The 22,322-nt window shown below is 37.2% G+C and overlaps 1 protein-coding gene across 1 annotated transcript; it reads right to left on the reverse strand.

Annotated features, from left to right (window-relative positions):
- Positions 1 to 5,678: 5,678 nt before the first annotated feature.
- LOC134199898 (uncharacterized) lies at positions 5,679 to 6,500 on the reverse strand. Its single transcript, XM_062671603.1, has one exon. The coding sequence runs from the start codon at positions 6,498 to 6,500 to the stop codon at positions 5,679 to 5,681; it is 822 nt and encodes a 273-aa protein (XP_062527587.1).
- Positions 6,501 to 22,322: the final 15,822 nt, after the last annotated feature.

Consider the following 22,322-nt stretch of genomic DNA (forward strand, 5'->3'; position numbering starts at 1 on the left):
GGACGGTTAGCGCGGTAGGGACATGTGGTTTGTAGAGAGAAGATGCATGTGACTAGGAGAAGTATGCAAAAGGGTAGTGCAAGGTAGAGGGGGAAGTGGTCGACCGAAGAAGACATGGATGGTGTGTGTGAATGACGATATGAGTGAGAGAGAGAGAGAGAGAGAGAGAGAAGTAAATGAGTACATGACGGCTGATAGAAGAGAATGGAATAGAAAAATTTGCTGTGCGGACCCCACCTAGTGGGATAAGACGGAGAAAATGAATCAAGGTGAAATGACAATAAATCCAGTAGGACTGAGTATGGGACCGAGGTTAGGTCATAGAGGTGCTGGAAGACCTATGGCATGATGGATGGATGACATAGTGAGGAGGGTAGGACAGACATGGATGAGAGTGGGGGCGATCGAGAATTATGGCATAAAAGGGGACGCCCACGCTCAGCAGTAGATACTAAAGAGCCGATAACGATGATGATGATAGATACAGCACGTGCACATACCATCATTTGTTTATCTGTGCTGTGGGATTTGTTAATCTGTGCTGTGGATTTGTTTATCTGTGCTGCAATTTGTTTATCTGTGCTGCGGATTTGTTATCTGCAATTTGTTTATCTGTGCTTCAGATGCGGCGTCAGTGCTATTGGTGCTTTAACCACATGTTTCAATGTAACCACCCAGCTGTATTCGTGTTGTGATATTCGATTAAACAAGATAAAAAACTAGTAAGCCCTTTGTGTACTTCATCTGCTTACTTTTGTGACATAGATGTTCTCAGTGTTAACGATTAAGATGACATACCTAATTGTACATTGTTGTTCATCTGAAGTATACTTAGTTTAAGTATTAAGAATATTTTTCTTACAGAGCCTGTAATGTTTTTAGGAGAAGAAAAACTAGCATCTTATAGGTTATTGACCGCTAGAGACAAACATCCAAGAGTTTTTCATATTTCAGTCCGTATTTTTTGGCATACGATCGTAACGTGACGTAGCGTGACTCAATTGTATGTGTCGCTTTTTAGAAAATGAATAGTATTATTGTGCAGATTAATTCGAATTTGTAGGAATTCTTATCCTATGATTTTGGGTCTTTTTATTTTTCTCACTTAACCCTTTTTTTTGTGGCCGGTAATCGTAACCAAAATTACTATAAAAAACCCAGAAACTGTTCAGAGCAATTGAACAAACAAAACGCATTCGCAAAAATAATGATAAAAGCAGAACAAACTTGGAAGGAGCCGAAATTGTTGTCTTATTACAATAATTGTCAAGTGCAGCGTCCTCATTGGACTTTTAATTGAACCCCGAGGGCGAAAGGCCGATAAAACTCCGGTATCTAAACTTTCTCTATTACAGTTTAAGAAATCTCGCCAGTCGCCTATTTTGCTTCGCAGATAACAGAGTTTTCTTCGTGAATGTAATGCTAAGTATATTTTTGGGAAAATGCATTTGAATCCCAGCTCGCAGTTTCCCTTTTCTACCGTACAAACAATATTGAATAGCCATTTTTCCTCCGCATATCTGCTAAACGGCTGATTACTGTAAAAGTAAAAAAAATAATATTTGAGTTGCACATGCTAAAATCAAACACGAAACTACTCAAAACCAATTCGCATATAACTTTAAACATAAAAATCAATCACAAGGTTATTTTTTTACATTAAAACTACATCAGTAAACTAAGTCAGAAGAAAACCGGCGCCGTATTCACAACACATATAAAACGTTTAGTACAAACGTGTAAGAGCAAACTTTCGTATTTTATTGTGATCGTTATCATAAAGCCGTCCTGGAGAGTTCACCGCTTAAATGTGAGATCCGCAAACAGTAGATTTAAAAAGTATTCTGTCTTGCTTATGTTTAAAGGTTTCAGGACATGTGGAAGTGAGACAGTCAGCAAACTGAAGTCTAAGACGATGCGTCACAATGCATGCGTTGCGTCACAATATTATGAGTTAATTAATTAGACACAGTTATATTTATAGCGTTTTTTGTAGCTTAACAGCCGTCGGTACGTATAGATATATTTAGTGACATAATAATATTTACACTTAGTATTTTTTAGATTTTTTAGGTTTAGAATATGTCTGCTCTCGTCCTACTACCTCTAAAAGTGTTCTAATCTAAGTTAAAAAAATTAAAAATGTCTCTCACTATGTTAAACAAACTTGTTTAAACAAACTTGAAGCTTTCTACAGACTCAGGAAAGAAATCACAAATCTTCTAACACAGATTCCGAACCCTCTTACTAGATGTTCATGGATCGTAAACACATAAATTGTAGCGGAACTCCTTTTAATTGTCTACTAACTCGCTCCTGATACCTCGCCAAACAATTACTTGTTATTTATCTGTTTTCTTCTAAGGAAATAGATAAATAAATTGGTAGATTGCTATCTTTTACATTGACAGACAAAGTCAGCACTATTTTATGACTTACGAATATTGTATTGATCTTTCATGGAATTCAACATATTACGTAAACAGGGTAATGAAAATAACTATGTATTAGAGTACATACATAACTGATGTTCCTAAACAAATACAAAAACAAAATAAATAAATACTCTATTAAAATGGATAAAGAATAAAAATAGAAGATTTTTCTCTATAAAATCATTAGCAGGCATCCATTTCAATTTGGAACAGACTAAACGGCGATAAACGAAGACCTTAATCGGTTTCTATTGTTCTATAGACCACTATTTGAGTGCGAAGCTTTGTCAAAATCTACCCAGCGCACTAAAAAGTGAGCAATTAATAATACACTGGGAAGCCAAACACAGACGGATCCACGAGAGGGGCCAATGATCGAGGCGTATTTGAAATTCTAGGAATTAAAAAACTTCCAGCCCAAATCAAGGAAGAACAATCACGAAAATTCCACAGTTCATTTAAAACGATACTTTCCGTCCACAAAAATAGCGAAACTATAACACAAAACCGATACGACGATTGATAACGATACAGATATTTAGATTAGCCGTCGCGTTTGGCATTAACGCATATTTAATTAAGCATTGTAATTCAATTTCGTTTTGAACAAATGAATGGAACTTATAATACTGCTCTCTTTTTTTTTTTGTTGCTTAGATGGACGGACACATATTGGAAATATTACAGGTTAAATTTCGCAACAATGAGAGGTAGAAAATAAATTATTGTATCTCCTACTCAATGCAGTCTTTAACTCAATACATTCTTTGAATTTATATTACGAAGTGGGGCATCTTTCTTTTTGATAACAAACAAAAAATGTCATGTAGTACTTTTTTTATTTTTTATTGCTCACAGCCCACCTGGTGCTAAGTGGTTACTGGACCCCATAGACATCTACAACGTAAATGCGTCACCCACCTTGAGATATAAGTTCTAAGATCTGAAGTATAGTTACAACGGCTGCCCCACCCTTCAAACCGGAACACATTACTGCTTCACGGCAGAAATAGGCAGGCTGGTGGTACCTACCCGTGCGGACTCACAAGAGGTTCTACCACCAGTAACAAACTACTAAATTACAGATTAAAATAAGTCCTGTATATCAATAGTTGTGTTTTGTAATATCAATAGACGAATGGCGTGAACATGACGACAATGGTGGCTAAGCCGGCCCACGCAAGGAGCGTTTTACTCCTTTTATGTCCGCTGTGTTCGGCACACACGGCCGCTTTCTGACGACGTTATTTTTTAATCAAATATATCCGTGGAGCGGGTGACGGGCGATAGGGTCGGACAATGAAAAACTAAAAGGAAAACCGAAACTCTTTTAAGCAAATAGAAGCGAGACCAAGTTGATTGGTTTTGTTAGCGAGCCTGTTGATTGGCAGGGTCGTAAACAATACGGCAGCTATGTTTAAGTTTGATTGAGACTTCTTTTAAGCAAATAGTGACGAGACGTATTGATTGCTTTTGTTTGTGTGCAAGCTTGATTGACACAAAGTTTGAAACTAAATCCTTTGCTCTTGTTCGATTGGATTTGTTCGAAAGTTTATTCGATTTTTGTCATTGATTGATTCACAAATTCTTCCAGTTTAGAATTGGCCTAATATTCAATCACATCTCTTATTAATTAATTGCCCTGTAAGGTTAATAAAAATTTGAATAAGTCTTGAATACCTTATTTTCTCTTTGTTTAAATAAAATAAACCTTCCTAGGTCCGGAGCAAGATAAAGTCCCTACTAAGTTCTGGAGCCCATAAATTGTACATTATATTATTCACGGCGTGTAACCAGGGTGTCGTAAATCAAGACTCTTCAGCCGCTATCAAGTAGCACCTCCATTAGCGACCTCACCCAGTTTTAGCGCGAAAAACCATGACCGAAATTTTAGAAATAGACGATGAACATTTAAATGGGCAAATGTCATTCTAGAGAAGAAACGCCTTACTTAAGTAAACGTGTTTTAATCGGATTACCTAAGTATCAATATTTGATAAAATATTGATCGATAATCGAAGATTTGTATTAATTAATTTAATAAATTTAAGGCTTATTTACACTGGGAACACATTTATATTGGAATTCCCTTGAATTTGGCTTTTAATTTATTATTATTTTATTTGTATTAAAAAAATATAACTAAAATTGTCTGTAAATTTATAATTAGACACATCAGAAACATTAAAAGACACATCAGAAAACTTCATTCATACGAAAAGTCCAAAGTAAAACACTCAGAGTTACGTGGCTCTATAGTTAAAACCAATATAAGGTAACCCAACAAGTAATTTCCCTTTGGCATGCAATCGGAAATTGCTGCAAGAAAAAGGGCCCATTTCCTGGGTAAGAATATCTGCTGAGTTTGAGAAGCAAGGCCAAAATGGATATTTTGATAAAGTAGATATGCATTGTAAAGGTTTGAACAATAAGGATAAATAAATTGCTTTTTGTTTATTTTTCGTTCAATTCTTTGTTTAATAGCTCTGAATCATACCCAGAAGTGATGGGATACACTAAAAAGATCACATATTTAATTAGTCCAAAATTAATCCCAATAGCTTTGGTAGCAACCACGTAAAACCAAATTGCTATGCGGTTGGAATTTGCAGCATGGTCATAGAAATAGCAAACGACACTTTTGTGTGAGAGCAGAATAGTAAGCAAAAATTTATTTAACTTAGTAGTCAGTAGTAGTAAATAAACTACACTACTCGTTCTACAAAAGAAATTCTCGGCTCGTTTATTTAAATTAAACACACCTTAATTTTACAACTCTGTAAAATTCTATTATAATAATATATAATAAAGCCTTTTTTATTTCCAGTAAATTTACATAGCTTAAAATCTATCTATGTGTTAGTTTTATTTTTTTATTTTTTATTATTTGATTTTAATATTATATAATTATTTTTTTTATATAGTTTTTATCACTTACTTAATATAATTAGTATGTTTACTTAATATTATATAGTTATGTTTACTTAATATTATGTAGTTATTTAATCTACTGGAACCCCAGATTGGGTGAAGGCCTCCTCCAGTGATGCCCATTAATGCTTAGTTTATATTTATCTAGGGTATTTCTTTCCTCTATTGGTGACTTCTCTGGAGGGTTATGGTCGTATTCTTCCACGGTGACCAACCGGGTTGGAAGATTTTTTTTTATATACATTTATATATTTTTTTTTGTATGTTATTTTGTTCGATTGTGGCATCTTTGTGGTAGGAGGGGCTTAGTTGCTATATATTCTCGCTGTTACTTTCTTGGTTGTTGTTAGTTTTGATTGTATTTTTGTTAACTAAGAAGTTGAGCATGCTAGGTTTTATGACTCCTTCTGTGATACTATTTGACCTAGTGACTGTCTTGCCAATCTGCTTTGTCTTGTTTTTTTTACTAGCCTGAGTATACTTGTCTATATTGATTTGTGGGGTATTGTCTGGAGATGACCGGTATTTTCTTTTACTTTGGTATTTTGATACAATTAGTTTATCATATTTGAGTATAGCTGTATTTCCCTTTTCCCTCTCTAATTTCAGTTGTTCCTGTAGTGCCTTTCTTTTTTCAAGTACATATTTGGGGAAGTCTTCTTTCATATAGTACTGTGTATCTTTCAGCGCTCTTTTTTGTTTAAATATTTCGATTTTTATTCCTAGTGTAGTGAAAGTTACAACAGTTGGACGTGGTCTCTCTTGTTTCTTTCCCAGTCTTTTTATCTCTTGAATGTCGCTGTAGGTTAGTTTGATAGAGAAATATTGCTCAATCCATTTAATTATATTTTCTTCGAAACTCTTGTATGATGTTTCGTTTTCCTCGATACCGAAAAATACTAAGTTTCTTACTCTTGTTTGTTTTTCCAGGTAATGAATTCTTTTTTCTTGATTTTCCACTTTTTCTTTCATTTCTCCAAGTTTTCCTTCCCAGACCAAAAATTTCTCCTCGAATATACTAGTAATATTTTGTGTAACTTTTTCCGTAACATTTTTTCCAGTTTCTCTAATTTCAATTCTTTGTTCTTCCAGTTCTTTTTTTATTGAAATTAGCGTGTTTAAAACTTCTTCCATCGTTACGGTTTGTTATGATGCAAGTGATGTCCTCTAGCGGTGCGTGTTTGTTTTAGTTAGCTCTTGACTTGACGTCGATGAGTGTGACGTGGTAATTAGCTTCTGTTGTAATAGATGGCGCGTGGGATGTTACACTGATTGGAGCTATGATGATTTCCAAAACAACAATCTTATCGATTATCATATGATACTTTGCACTTGTTTTGTTCTTCACTTTGATTTAATAATTTCACTATTACTTACACAAGTGTGTTCTGGCTTGAGGTGTTGTGTCTCAAAAGACGCATAAATGCTCTCAGAAGGCCTTGGAGATCAAAACTTTGTAGATGGTTTGCACAATGTTTGATTCGAGTTTTTATGAGTTTGATATTTGTGTTTCCACTGTATTTTATCTTCACCAGCTCCCTTAGCACTAAGTCTCTGTACACACTTATATAATGTATCTCAAGTCACTTTTTAGATTAAATTTTTGTTAATTTTTATCGGAGTCGATGTTGAGCGTGCCACGATCTATCTACCCTCCTAAATTCTATTAAGCAACGTCAAATCAACGATATTCTACAACGAATATCGAAGTACTACAGAAAAAACCAAGATCTCGAAGCCGTGTATCATCAAAAAACAAACTAATTTAATACAAATATTCGCATGATTTAATATGGATTTTAATATTAAACGCAGATTATTTTTGTATCAAAATTGTGCACACTCGAACGAATGGAGACTTGAATAAATTTTCTAAAACGTCCCGAGAATTTCGGGTCTCTCATTACCGGGTATTTATGTGGAGAGATAAAAATATTAGGGACACATTTTAATCGTAAACGGATGAACAACGTGGGATGTCCTCAACACGGGGCTTTTGTTTGCTTTTTTCAATTTGTTCATTTTGAGTATTTGTTCGTCGTTTATAATTTAAGGTGTTGGGATTTTTTATATAAGTAATACGAATTTATTTTTCATTATTTTTTATTTATTTTTGTCCATACTCGAATATTTTTTTTACTTTATTATAAAATAAACGAGAATACATGCAAAGGGTTAATCACACACTAACATAAGAAGGCTAAATTTGTTTTTTTTGTTGCATTTTTTTTTGTCTCTGTAGACATACAAGCATATGGCCTATCTGTGAATGGTCGCAATCGCTCGTGTATAGCAAAGTCAGGGGCACAGCCAATCTACTGCTGGGGACTCATCTCAGACTTCGTTTGAAGATAGACATCATAGCGTTCATGAGAAACTAAGGAAAACTTCACTACATAACAGAACGGTAAGAGACAAATACGATTCCTGAAAACGCATTGTGGTGTGGGATATCACGGTCATCTCCTCAGAGCACACCCCATAGAATAAATGATACAAATTGCGAAGTTCCTAAAAATAGTATTGTGACCGCCACTTAACACTACCACATTCAGTTAGCGCAAAAACAAACAAAAAAACCTTTTTACCTCAACTTTCCGACAATCAAAAGTAAAACTTTCAATAAAGGTGTTATTACATAGTAAAGGTAAAAAAAAAGATCACATTTATCACAGCACAAAGTCAGGCTGCACCGGACAGTTTTAAGCGCTTATATTAATTTCCCCTGATTTCCTTTAAGAAGTTGTAACTCTCGTAGTGGGGATAATGCGATGATATATAAAAAAAGGCTACGCTGAGCCGGGACCCCTAATAAATTATACCCTCGATAACAATGGGATTTTTTACGCGGTGCCCTTTGTTGCAACTTTTGGTATCACCTGACTGAGTATCTGCCTTGGAAGCATTCTGTGGAAAAATTCTGCTTTTCATTTTTCAGTTTACTTTTGTTTGTTTGAATGAATTTTCTACGCGGCTTGACCATCGAAGGCACGTGAACTTTAAGCCCGTGTGATGTATAGTAATCATGATAGTAAATTGTTAGCGGAAATAGCCGGAACCTCACCATATCTACCGCTAAGGTCATTTTTCAAACCACATTTTGAGAAGGTTTTGTCATGGCGCTAAAACTATAGGTGTCTATAGCAATTCCGGATAGTAGAAATGAGCTCTATTCTGATGACAGGTGTTTCAGTGGAATTTAGGTGACGAGATCGGTACAATTAAACAAAATAAAACTGAGCTTTTTTGGAATACACATATAGCTTCTAAGGTCAACATACTAGCCCCAGCTTACGCCACTGCTATTCATAGACGGACCTGCTAAAGCTCTCTTCTGCTGGATGCGGGCTGCCCTGGATTGCTAAATGCAATGAACCTTGGAGGAAGCCTATGTCCATCAGTGCTGGCTGATAATACATAGATAGATAATCATCAGTGCTCTGCATTATTCAAGAGCTGGTTTTCTGACCAGCTCCATTTTTTTTATTGCTTAGATGGGTAGACGAGCTCACAGCCCACCTGGTGTTAAATGGTTACTGGAGCTCATAGACATCTACAACGTAAATGCGCCACCCATCTTGAGATATAAGTTCTAAGGTCGCAGTATAGTTGCAACGGCTGCCCCACCCTTCTAACAGAAACGCATTACTGCTTCATGGCTGAAATAGGCGGGGTGATGATACCTATCCATGCGGACTCACAAGAGGTTCTACCACCAGTAATTACGCAAATTATAGTTTTGCGGCTTATATTTTAGAGAGTAAGTATGCTTCATTACTAAATTCAGATCACAGATATATCTGCAATCTTGTAGTTTTTACTTTTACTACGATTGCATTGCCTCAATATAAATTGTATTCGTGTAAAACGATGATCAATTGGTGACGAAATTCGAATGTTTATAAAAAACTATTAAATCACTTTTATAGACACTAAATTATATATTTATAGATATTTTCATTTAAAACGTTTCCAGCCCACTGCAAAACCACACTTTGACTACGGATGGTAGCCGTTTACCAGTATATCTTTATACATAAATTAATAATGTAACAATACAGTTATGTTCTTAAACCTAAAATACTGTGAATGAAAAAAAAACGGAATTCAAATAATGAACACTAAATATTCCAAGAGCGTGGTATATTTTCACAATTTTCCGAAACAAACCACTGGTCCGTTAAAGTGAATATGACAAACAGAAATGGTGAAGCGGCCACTTCGTAAAATATATCGTTTGAGCTCTTTTTGTTCCGAACTATAAAAAATAAAGCCCTAATATCGTTAAATGGTCCTTTGGGGAGTGACTGGCCAAATGCGGAAAATTCCAGATCGTTAGGGATGTGAACTGTTATTATCTAAGTCTGTTCTTTTTATGTTTTAGGATAGTGATTTTATGTTAAATAATAAAATCACCATTTTATGTTAAATAATAAAATCACCAATACTATAATCAAAGCGTTTCTTCTGCTAAAACTACAGTAAACTAATCCGGCAGTTAATATTTCAAAGTTGTAAATTAATTTTTATTAGGTTAATTTGACTTATAATCAATAGAACAACAAAAGGAGGTCCCAACACTTGCGTAATCAATGGCATTGGCATTTTTAAGGTGGGTGGCGCATTTACTTTGTAGATGTCTATGGGCTCCAGTAACCACTTAACACCAGGTGAGCTGTGAGCTCGTCCACCCATCTAAGCATTAAAAAAAATGTATTTTTATGTATCCATTATATTTAATCAAAAAATGAAACCGATTCACGCAGCCCTACCCAATCGAATGGGCAACTGTGGACAATTTATATTGCAATAATCCACGCGGACATTACGGACGGCGGCGTGGCGTTCCCGATATTATCGCCGCTCTCGAGGTAAAAACCTTTAGTTCGACGGCAAAAAACGAGCTCTCATTTATCGGCAGTCAACACTTTGTGGCGACAGTTTCGTTTGAGGCAACCCCCTGAAATAGATCGGTCGGACGGACATTGCGGGGTGGGACTGTTAATTATCTCTGACGATTTTTTTTTTACGATTTTTTGTTAGGTCCTGAATTTTATTAGATTGCCTGCTTATTGTAAGAGATAGTATATAAGCTATACGTAACATCCTATGAGATTTATTGTGGAAAACTCTAGTAATATAACTAGTCAGGTCATAAGTATTGTCACACAGTAAAAACTTTTCTTTTAGAATGCTGGCCACAAAAAAGTTTATTGAATTCGAATTTCGAATTGTTCATGAAAATAAAAATGTATTTTTTTAGAATTTTACTCATTTTTAAATATGGAGTGGACGCTTAAAGAAAACCGTGTTGTAGTTATTGCGTTGCATCGTTGCGGTTACGCGCCAATTCAAATTTTTAACATACTGAAAAATTTGAATATAACCAAAAGATTCGTTTATCGTACCATCAAACGATACAATGAAGACTCTAGTGTAGATGACAGGTCAAGAAGTGGTCGCCCTCGGTCTGTTAGGACTCCAGCAGTGATAAAAGCTGTGAAGGCGCGAATTCAAAGAAATCCCAAACGTAAGTAGAAACTATTGGTCCTTCAGATGGGGTTAAGCAGAACCACGGTGAAAAGGGTGTTAAATGAAGACTTAGGGCTTCGGGCATATTGAAGAAAAACAGGACATCGTTTGAATGCTCGTCTAATGGACCTGAGACTGAAGAGATGCCGCGGTTTGTTGAAGCGGTACGCGGGAAAAAAATATCGGGAAATTCTTTTTTTGGATGAAAAAATTATTACCGTAGAAGAGAGCTACAACAAACAAAATGATAAGGTGTACGCACACAGTAGTGAAGAAGCGAGCAACCGTATTCTGCGTGTCCAACGAGGTCATTTTCCATCCTCGCTCATGGTATGGTTGGGAGTTTCTTATTGGGGCTTAACAGAGGTACATTTTTGTGAGAAAGGTGTAAAAACGAATGCAGTTGTGTATCAAAATATAGTCCTGACGAATCTTGTGGAACCTGTTTCTCATACTATGTTCAATAACAGGCACTGGGTATTCCAACAAGATTCGGCGCCAGCTCATAGAGCGAAGAGCACACAAGACTGGCTGGCGGCGCGTGAAATCGACTTCATCCGGCACGAAGACTGGCCCTCCTCCAGTCCAGATTTGAATCCGTTAGATTACAAGATATGGCAACACTTGGAGGAAAGGCGTGCTCAAAGCCTCATCCCAATTTGGAGTCACTCAAGACATCCTTGATTAAGGCAGCCGCCGATATTGACATGGACCTCGTTCGTGCTGCGATAGACGACTGGCCGCGCAGATTAAAGGCCTGTATTCAAAATCACGGAGGTCATTTTGAATAAACTTTAGTGTCATAAGAATCTATGTTTTGTTAAGTTCATTTTGGTATATGAATGGTTACATAATGAATAAACTTGTTTCAATTATTTTACATTAAACATGTGACAGAATTTATGACCTGACTAGGTATATTCTCGTAATTATAGGTTAGGTGAATTAAGTGTTAGGTTGGATATCACTAAGTGTTTAAATCATGACTTTCCTTCATCGATCACATTATTTGTTCAAACTGTTTTCAGACTTGCTATACTATAGTGCTATATAGTATAACATAGTAAGTAAGTCGTATACTAAGCCAATAATATATAGTATAGTACAGTACATTGTGAACGTGTCCTTAACAATGTATGGCGCGCGATATTGTTGTGCTATGAGCTATATAATATATGCTATTATATTACGACGTAGTCTGAAAGCAGCTTTATTTCAATTCCAATGACACGAACACTAAAAAAGTTAACAGAAAAACAAAAACCGAATCAAATCAGTTTTTAGTGAAAACGTTTTTGTCATACAAACGTAAACAAAGCAACGCGTATTGTGATGTAATTGAAAAATCGTTCCCGCCAACTACCGGCTCACCGTTTCCATACATTATTCAGATGACAATCAGGTGAAATTCCGAAAACGATCCGAAAACATTCGACGACGACGCAATATAAAAAATTCAGAGACTTAATCGCGCCGTGACCAAACAAACGCGAATTCGATCAACTGCTAAAGTAAACGATCTGCAAATAGTTGGCAATTTGTACGGTTCGTTTGCGAGAACGATCGTTTTGTTAATATTTCAGCGAGATCGATTTGTTTACGTGACTTTTTAAGTAGCCAACAATAGGCTACTTTCCTTCCTACCTAGTCTTTAAGTCTATTTTACTCAAACATTATTCGCACTATAATGGATGAATTTTAAAATATATTAACTATAACACAATGCTGTTTTAAAATTAATTAAGGGCCGCACTTCAAACGTGCAATTGGGTAAATAGATAAATTCAACTGCATATATTTATATGTTTGGATAGATTAATAATAACAATGTGAAGATTTCTCGATTGTTCGTTTTCTTCGCATGAATAGCAAATGACCCCATGACGTACTTAAATTATATACTAGCTGACCCGGCAGACTTCGTAGTGCCTCAATCGATAAATAAAAGACACATCAAGGGGACACATCAAAGGAAAAACAAAATTGTTTGTTTTTATACAATTCCGAGCTTTTTTTATATTTTCTCACCTTTTAAACCTTCCCTGGACTTCCACGAATAATTCAAGACCAAACTTAGCCAAATCGGTCCAGCCGTTCTCGAGTTTTAACGAGATTAACGAACAGCAATTCATTTTTATATATAGAGATTGGAGATTGCTCATAGAATTCGACAATGCTATAGACTCAACTAAACCTATAACTACAGTGAAAGGCTCGTTTGACACGTTCTTTGAAAAAAATTCAAGAGTGAAAACCGAGAACATTGAATCACGAAGTACATTCTAGAACTAGAAGTCGAAGTATACGTGTGATTTGCTTCATACACTTATGTCAAGTTCAAAGTTCTCCAAATACCTTTAACTTCAAAGAAATGCTTTACGAAATGCCGACTTCTGCCGATAATGAAGATTGTCGACTTGATAGTGCTGAAAAGGAATTATTTGAACGCGATTTGGATAATAATATGTTCATTCGTTTTTCAGATTTCCTTTTGTTTTTCTTTTATTACACGCTGTTTAGTGTTACTGCAAAAAATATGGCTTACTTTTTAATTTGGTATTATATTCAACCAAGAGCCATGTAAATCCTTATTTTGGTAATTGTCCCATTTTATTCGGACTGTTACATTTGCTGTAATTCTTTAAATAAACGTTACTTAGCTAATAAAAACATTTTTTTTATTGCTTATATGGGTGGACGAGCTCATAGCCCACCTGATGTTAAGTGGTTACTGGAGCCCATAGACATCTACAACGTAAACGCGCCACCCACCTTGAGATATAAGTTCTAAGATCTCAGTATAGTTACAACGGCTGCCCCACCCTTCAAACCGAAACGCATTACTGCTTCACGGCAGAAATAGGCGGGGTGGAGGTACCAACCCGTGCGGACTTACAAGATGTCCTACCACAAGTAAATAACAAACTAGTAAAGGGCTGTTGCATTCTATTTCATTATAAAGTAGTGGGATAATAGATCTTCAATTCACTAGTAATAAGGCTTGACGGGAGTCTGCACGGGTCGATATCGCAGTTCTGGTTAATTCAGCCACAAAGCAGAGTTTGTTCCGGTCTGAAGAATAGGGTATCAACATATTATTTAAATGCTTTTGAGGTTACGAGTCCCGTACTATAGTTTGGAAGGTGTCGATTCATGACTGAAGTTTAGCGGGAACGGTGATTGTTTCGACCCCATATCTCCGTCATGAGTTCGAAGTTTCAATTTTATTGCGTAACATCCATACTGAAACGTATACCCTTTATATTAAAACACATAATCGCTTTCACAATAGTAACTGCCAGATTGAGTTCACAATACGCCCTACCAGTATACGCTGATAGGCATACGTATTATCCTGGTAAAATACTCAAAGAACGCTGCTGCGCATAGGCCCTGTGTAGCCTTATGTCCGCGTTATTTTATATACCATTCATCCCAACTGACTAATATTTTTCCCATTCTCCAAAAAAAACGTATGATTTCTGATTATCATAATATAGTCCTTTCTTTCATTCGACATCTTTAAATTAATACGTGAAAGAAAAACTTTGTACCCCTTTCTACGAAAATTGCGCGGACCAAGAAGTATGAAATTTCCCACACTTATAGAGAATATAGAGAAGGAGTGCAGAATGTTAATTCTTCTTCTTCTCAGTCGTGTCACTCGTGACAGAGTGGTCGTGATCGTCATGTAGTGTTGGAAGGGGCAGACTTGATGCGTCTCACGATGTCGCGCCATCTCTCCCTGCTCGAGGCTATTCTACTACTAGTTCTTATTAATTTTAATAAAAACTAGTGGTCCTCCGGTAGTCGAAATTCGACTATAATTAATTGAAATTATATGCTTGTACACTAATATTATATAATTCTATTGTCAAAGACTATTATACTTCTATAGTCACAAATTTCGCCAAGACTATACTCTAAACAAATATTAATAAAGACAAACAATATTTAATCTATTCTCAATTTGGCCACAGACTATAAACAATAACAAAAGTTTGACAATAAACAAATAGTATGCATGCGTGCGTGTGTCAAATACATGGTAGTGTGTGTAATGTTTTTTTAATGATTTTTTCTAACTTCCCGATACATAGCTCTAGTGACGAATCACCTGGTATTTAACGGTACACCAAATCGATCTTGCCCTCCACGAGAAAGAAATCTCTAAGATTTTTTCCGTATTTTTCTTGAGAGGCACATGCGGGTGCATTCCCTTCCGTTGCCTGCACGCCGAGGGGACGAAAAGGCTGATTCATCAAAACAATAAACAAAGTATCGGGCCCTATTTTATTATATCATTATGCAAGCCGCCCTATGATTTACGCTGCATAAATTGCTTCGAGATTTTACGAAAAATTTCGTGTTTGTTTTGGTTTTATTACTTTGACCGGCACTCACTGTCTATCATATCTGTGGACGTAAACTGTTCGTAACCAATTGCTTATTCGTAAAACAATTCACGTTTTATAGATTAATAAAGAAAATTAATTATGTAAATACCAAGTCAATACTGGTATATGTAAATAGAATTAATATTAAACTCAGATTGGGTGATGTATTCGCTGAACCACTTATAAATTAATTAATTATTATACCGTTGTTCTTGTGTTATTGATTAGTGATCTTATGTAATTATTAAAACAATAAATCAAAGTTTCGTGTGTACTTCCAATATTTGAACGAACGATAATTTGCGATTTTTCATCATTACTATAAGGCTCAGATTGAATCGATGCAGTAAACCTAAATGCAGTAACAGCATTTTATTTCACTCGAATCACAAAAGTATAAACTGAAAAAGACATTCCTCGTACCAAAAGAAATAATAATAATAATAAATAAATATAGTAGAATAATAGTAGCTGGGAACAAATCACGGCCGGTCTTCCAATGCCAATTTATTATTTATTCCCTGTGTTATGCGTAACAAAGACTGGTAAACATACTTAAACGAGTATATTATGTATGATTAAATAAATAATATACAACTCGCCCGCTTCGATGGGCTTTTAAAATTAACATTCTTATTTATTGTCATTATTATTAGGGAGTCCAACACTCATATAAATATTAGCCTATCCATTAAGTACATGTATTTTCTACATGGATACCAAGTTTCAAGTCAATCGGATGCATGGTTCAGTAGTTACAACGGAACATCCGTAAAAATCACTGTAGATTTATATATTAATATAGATATAGTTAATAATCACCCAGGCAAAGAGCAAACAAGCCTGTTCATTACACATTTCACATTGCAGTCAAGGCACTTAACTTTTTTTTTTATAAATGAGGGATTACTAGTGGCCCGGAGGCCTCTCCATTTTCACCAGGATAGGTGGGCGAGCAGAAGCTCAGCCAGGATGGGTGGGATTTAATAACAGCTGCCCGAGCGCCTCCAAAGGAGACCAAACAACTTAAGAGCAGCTTTTGTCCACTTCATCTAACAAAATAAATAATTTAGCAAACTTATTACTGTCTCGGTGGTGCAGTAGTTAAGGGGGTCATGATAATGGCTTATCGTTGCCGCCACTGACAACTCCCCGAATCTTGATCAAGCAGGAACCGGTCGCCGTCGACGCCCTAGACACGTTCTTACGGTTTCATCAGAGGGAGTAGGGACCCCGGTAACCGTAGGTACTCGTCGAACTCGGCAAAGAGTTCGACGTGCAACCTAACCTAAGCATCAGCCCCCTGAATTTCTCGCCGGATCTTCTCAGTAGGTCGCGTTTCCGATCCGGTAGTCGATTCTGCGAAGCACGGCTCTTGCTAGGGTTCGTGTTAGCAACAACGTCAGGTTTGAGCCCCGTCATCTCACCTACTCGCCCGGTAACACTGATTTGGCCCCTCAAAACCATCAGCTTAAGTAGGAAAAAAAAACAATTGTCTCAATAAACTCATTTCTCAAAAGAACAATAGCAACGTGAACTATTCTAGTGGCTGTGAATAATAGATGTCTACCCATTTAAAACATCATATGTCGAGATGTATTTATTGATTTTCAACAATCTGAAATACCAAGTAGCAACGGATGTTTATTTCTCTGAATATACCACACCAATTTTGATAATCTGTACATAAGATGTTCTTAAGCTGGAGTTCTCTTCTCTACTATTTTTCCGACCAAACACTTTACATTATCAATCAAGTGGTATTTCCCGGTACAAATTCATCACGAGGTTCTTATTGTGACGCCCGGATAACACAATATCCACCGGATATCCGGAGGGGAGCTCGACATCATATTTTTATCATCATTATGTCAAAAAACGCTTGAGAGATGATAACGTGGATTCATTTTAGTTTGTTATTTTGCGGAAATTAATGCTATACATTTTATGCAATGCCTAGTGAAGCACCTTAGGATGGATATGCTGCATTATAGCTTGCATTCTGAATTTACTCCATAGAAGATTGATCGAATTTATAATCCACTAAGTGCTATATGTTAAGCTTAAAGACAACATAACGTAATATATGGCATAGAAATACGCAGGGTGTCAGCACTATCCGCACGGCGGCACAAGACCATGTTATGACTCAAATTATAAGTTTTTTTTTTTTGCGGGTTTGATTATTTGCCTATCTTTAAGTTAAATCTGAGGTTCCATCACTATAGTAAGGAATATACATAAAAATGGAATGTATTCTAGGTTTTTGAAAGTTACTGTCTTGGCCAAATTTCAATACTTTTACTAAAATTATCAATTTTCCCGATACGTTTCAAAAATATGTTATTTCTCAATACCTCAGGGGAGCTATTAAGGTAGCCCCTAAATCGTTTTCAATTTACGCCCTTAACAACGACTAACATTAAATTGAATTTTAATAAAAATAGAGTTAGCCTGTTGCTCAAACAAACAACAATGTCAAAATAATGAAATTCGGACATTTAAGGTCACGATTAATGAAATAATCTATATATTAATACGTGAAGCAAAAACTTTGTATCCCTATTTACGTCCACAGGCCCCGGAGAGTGCCACCTGTCGATGCCCATATCGTGGTTGGAGGCGTCCGTATCGGGGTCGGGGTGCAGTTGAAGTACCTCGGCCTCATTCTGGACAGTCGTTGGACCTTCCGTGCTCACTTTCAGAATCTGGTCCCTCGTTTGTTGGGGGTGGCCGGCGCGTTAAGCCGGCTCCTTCCCAATGTCGGGGGGCCTGACCAGGTGACGCGCCGTCTCTATACAGGGGTGGTGCGATCAATGGCCCTATACGGGGCGCCCGTGTGGGGCCAGTCCCTGGCCGTGGGGGTAGCGAAGCTGCTGCAACGGCCGCAACGCACCATCGCGGTCAGGGTCATCCGTGGTTATCGCACCATCTCTTTCGAGGCGGCGTGTGTACTGGCTGGGACGCCGCCTTGGGTCCTGGAGGCGGAGGCGCTCGCTGCTGACTATCAGTGGCGGGCTGACCTTCGTATCCGGGGCGTGGCACGTCCCAGCCCCAGTGTGGTCAGAGCGCGGAGGGCCCAATCTCGGCGGTCCGTGCTGGAGGCATGGTCCAGACGGCTGGCCGATCCTTCGGCTGGTCGTAGGACCGTCGAGGCGATTCGCCCGGTTCTTGTGAATTGGGTGAATCGTGACAGAGGACGCCTCACTTTCCGGCTCACGCAGGTGCTCACTGGGCATGGTTGCTTCGGTGAGTTCCTGCACCGGATCGGAGCCGAGCCGACGGCAGAGTGCCACCATTGTGGTTGCGGCTTGGACACGGCGGAGCACACGCTCGTCGCCTGCCCCGCATGGGAGGGGTGGCGCCGTGTCCTCGTCGCAAAAATAGGAAACGACTTGTCGTTGCCGAGTGTTGTGGCATCGATGCTCGGCGACGACGAGTCGTGGAAGGCGATGCTCGACTTCTGCGAGTGCACCATCTCGCAGAAGGAGGCGGCGGGGCGCGTGAGAGACACGCAAGCCCGCCGCCGTCGAGCGGGGGCCAGGGAGGCGGATCTCGCCCAAGCCCTGGCCCTCTAAGTGTTTCGGGTCCCCTTCATATGTCGGTCTGGGGACAGGCGAAGGGGGCCTAAGAAGACGACGTGCAAGCTGCTCTGCACGCGTTTTACGCAAGAGCATCCGGGTGATGGAAGGCCGGCTATCCTCGACCCACGCTGGTTCTGACCCAGCGGGGTATTCCGTAGGATAGACCATTCTAACCGGCGCCATCTAGGCGGGCTCCGGATAGCCTGCCGACCGAGAGGGCTGGTGGTCGTGGCGCCGACGACCGCCAGTCCGGCGTCCCGAGGGGGAGGGTGATGGGAGAGATGTGCTCCGCACTAAACGCTTCACTTTCCCCCCTTTGCCTTTGCATGGGTTCTGTCCCATGCGAGGTTCGGACGCGGGTTGTTGAGCGACAGGAGGTTTTAGTCAGTTCGACTCCGACATGCCCCGCCTTCCATCCCCAGGGGAGGGCGGAAGTCCGGCGATTTCCTCCTGACCAAAAAAAAAAAAAAAAAAAAATCCCTATTTACGAAAATTGCGCGGACAGAGGAGTATGAAATTTTCTACACTTATAGAGAATATAGAGAAGAAGTGCACAATGCTAATATTTTTTTTAAATAATGCATAAAAGATACATTAAATCGATAAAGAAAACATTACACACACTACATACCATGTATTTGAGGCACACACGCATGCATACTATTTATTGTCAAACTTTTATTCTTGACGTTTGTGGTCAAATTGAGAATAGATGAAATATATTGTTTGTCTTTATTATTATTTTTATAGTGTAGCCTTGGCGAAATCTGTGATTATAGAAGTATAAAATACAATAATAATAGTTTACAAACTTACAATTCGAATTAATTATAGTCGAATTTCGACTACTGCGGGACCTTTAGTATGTATAAAAATTCAAGAAAAGTAATGAATTATTGTAATTTCATGTAATAAATCACAACATTATTTCACAAATTCTCCTGTTGTGATTATGGCGTAAAGCTACATATTATTCCATAATTAAAAAAACGTTTCATTTATCTTAGTTCATTAAAAATTATTTTATAATCTAAATTTAACACTCACGATTTATATTTAAAAAAAAATTGCGGGGCGTATCCACAATAAGCTCTATATCGCAATATTTTGATTCCCTGGATGTTTTTAAAAGGAGCCCGAATTATTGGCTGATTAATGATTTTTCAGTCACCTCGGGATTACATTTTTATGTAAAAAAACACGTGTAATATAAAATCAAAACATATTTGATGGGCAAGGGTTTGTTTTGAACGTAGCTTAGTGACATCATTCTTTCTACTTATGGCCGCGAATCACATGTTCCTTAGCGATAAATGATTTTTAAATACACACACATAAACTTCGTACTTGTGACTCAATTTAAAACAGAGATCATTGCGTTGCGTAGATCTCCGTTATCATTCAACAATACGTCCACAGTGATTGTTCTTTACATTCTCACTGAGAAAAGCTGTTGAGTTCCTTAGAACTTCAATAGATTTTAATTAGATTAAACTAGATAACTAGAACTAATTTTTTTTTTTAAATACCTAACTATTGATGCATAATCCTGACGATCTGCTCGTGACTGCCCGTGAACACATGCCACGGATCTGTAATGTTCTATTTTTGTTCTATTTTTAAAGAGTTGTGTACGTAATTTGAAATGACTATGATAGTGTTTTTCACAAACGATGGTTTGTTGTTTTGAAGTTTTATTGATACACAAAATGACAGAAATAACATCAACTTCAACTTTACCTTGTTCTTGTGTAGTTTGTTAATCAGAACAAGCCTCCAAATATTTCGAAAGACTTGTTAAAATTAAAAACTATATTATTAAACTTTGATTATCAATATATTAATACGTGAAGCAGAAACTTTTTACCAAAATTGCACGTACCGAGGAGCTTAAATATTGTCACGCTTATAGAGAATATAGAAAAGGAGTGCAGAATGTTAATATTTTTTTTTAAATATGCTTTTATTAAATCAATAAAAAAACATTACATACACTACCAGTTATTTGACACATCACATATACATACACATACACTCTGTGTTTATTGTCAAACTTTTGTTATTGTTGAAAGTCTATGGTCAAATTGAGAATAGATTAATATTGTAAGTATTTAATATTATTGGTCTTTAATGTACTCTGGGCGAAATCTGTAAGTGTAGAAGTATATTAAATAGTCTTTGACAATAGAACCGTTATAATGTCCAAACTTATAATTTCAATAATTATAGTAGGATTTCGACTACACAGGGACCACTAGTATCATTGAAATATATGTAAATTGTGAAGATACTGAATGGATATGGATAACATCTAGTTAATTTTCAGTAGGTACGATTCTAGTGAATGTCCTTTGTAGGTAGTATCTCTGAAATGTAGATATACGTACATATAATACATTCATAGTTCAACAGTCAACAGACGAAAAAAGCTTTCATTACATTCAACTCACACATATGCAGATCCCCCTCAGTATTTAATCAATCGTCTAGAAAGTTGGAACGATCGATAGACTCGATCGCCATATCGGTATAACACGGGACGAAAGAAGACACATAGCTTCCATATCTTTCTTCTGATGCATCGGTGATTTTGAAATGAGTAGGATTATAAAGGACATTGTCTGAAAGAGCAGGACTCGAGCTGTTCAGGAGGCGTGTGGGCGTGTCTAAGGACACGCCTACGCACTGGGCGTGGTTCATGAGATATTAAAATTAATTCATAATAAAATGTCGTACTTGTATGATACAGTCGAGAAGATTAGCAAATTAGCAGTTTTAATATTTTCGTGGTTAACAACAAACCAGAAACTAAAATTTACACTATCGTTAAAGGCAATCAATAACAATTTTTATTTTATAATAACGTAAACATATTGGATCAGGCAATTAACAATTTGCATTGAATACCTTAATAACAAAATATTGTAACGGTGAAGAAAAACCAGAAAATTTCCTATTGCAGTTTTGTTTACTGACGCTAACCATTGTGCGTATACCTCTTATATGCGAGTTAGCAATTTTTCTAACTAAAACTTAGACTAATAATGGGTCGCGAAATTTATAATATTGTTTTTAAATCTATGCGCTCCGGTATTTGCGTAGCGATTTTGATCTCGCAAATTGTGTTCGCAGATTTTGATTATGTTAATGATGTAATGTATGCCTTAGCTTAATAAGGTTAAAATATCTCTATGAACATTCTATTCTTTGTCAATTGGATAAGAGAATTTCTCAAATTCAACACAAATTTAAGTTTAAATGAATTTTGTAAAACTGCACGAAATCGCACATTCTGTACCTTACCCAATTGTTTTATACTGCACTCACTTCGAACACGTCACTTTAATACAAAGAGATGTCTCAGACGAGCCTGTAAGAATGTTTCTGCGCGAGGCGGAGCCTTAACGCGGTTTCCCACGAAAATTTCCGAGCACAGTCAACCA

Source organism: Bombyx mori, chromosome 12 (genome assembly GCF_030269925.1).
Source record: "Bombyx mori chromosome 12, ASM3026992v2".
NCBI lineage: Eukaryota > Metazoa > Arthropoda > Insecta > Lepidoptera > Bombycidae > Bombyx > Bombyx mori.

Coding starts and splice junctions, on each gene's coding strand:
- LOC134199898 (XM_062671603.1), bottom strand. CDS start 6,500: ATGGAAGAAGTTTTAAACACGCTAATTTCAATAAAAAAAGAACTGGAA.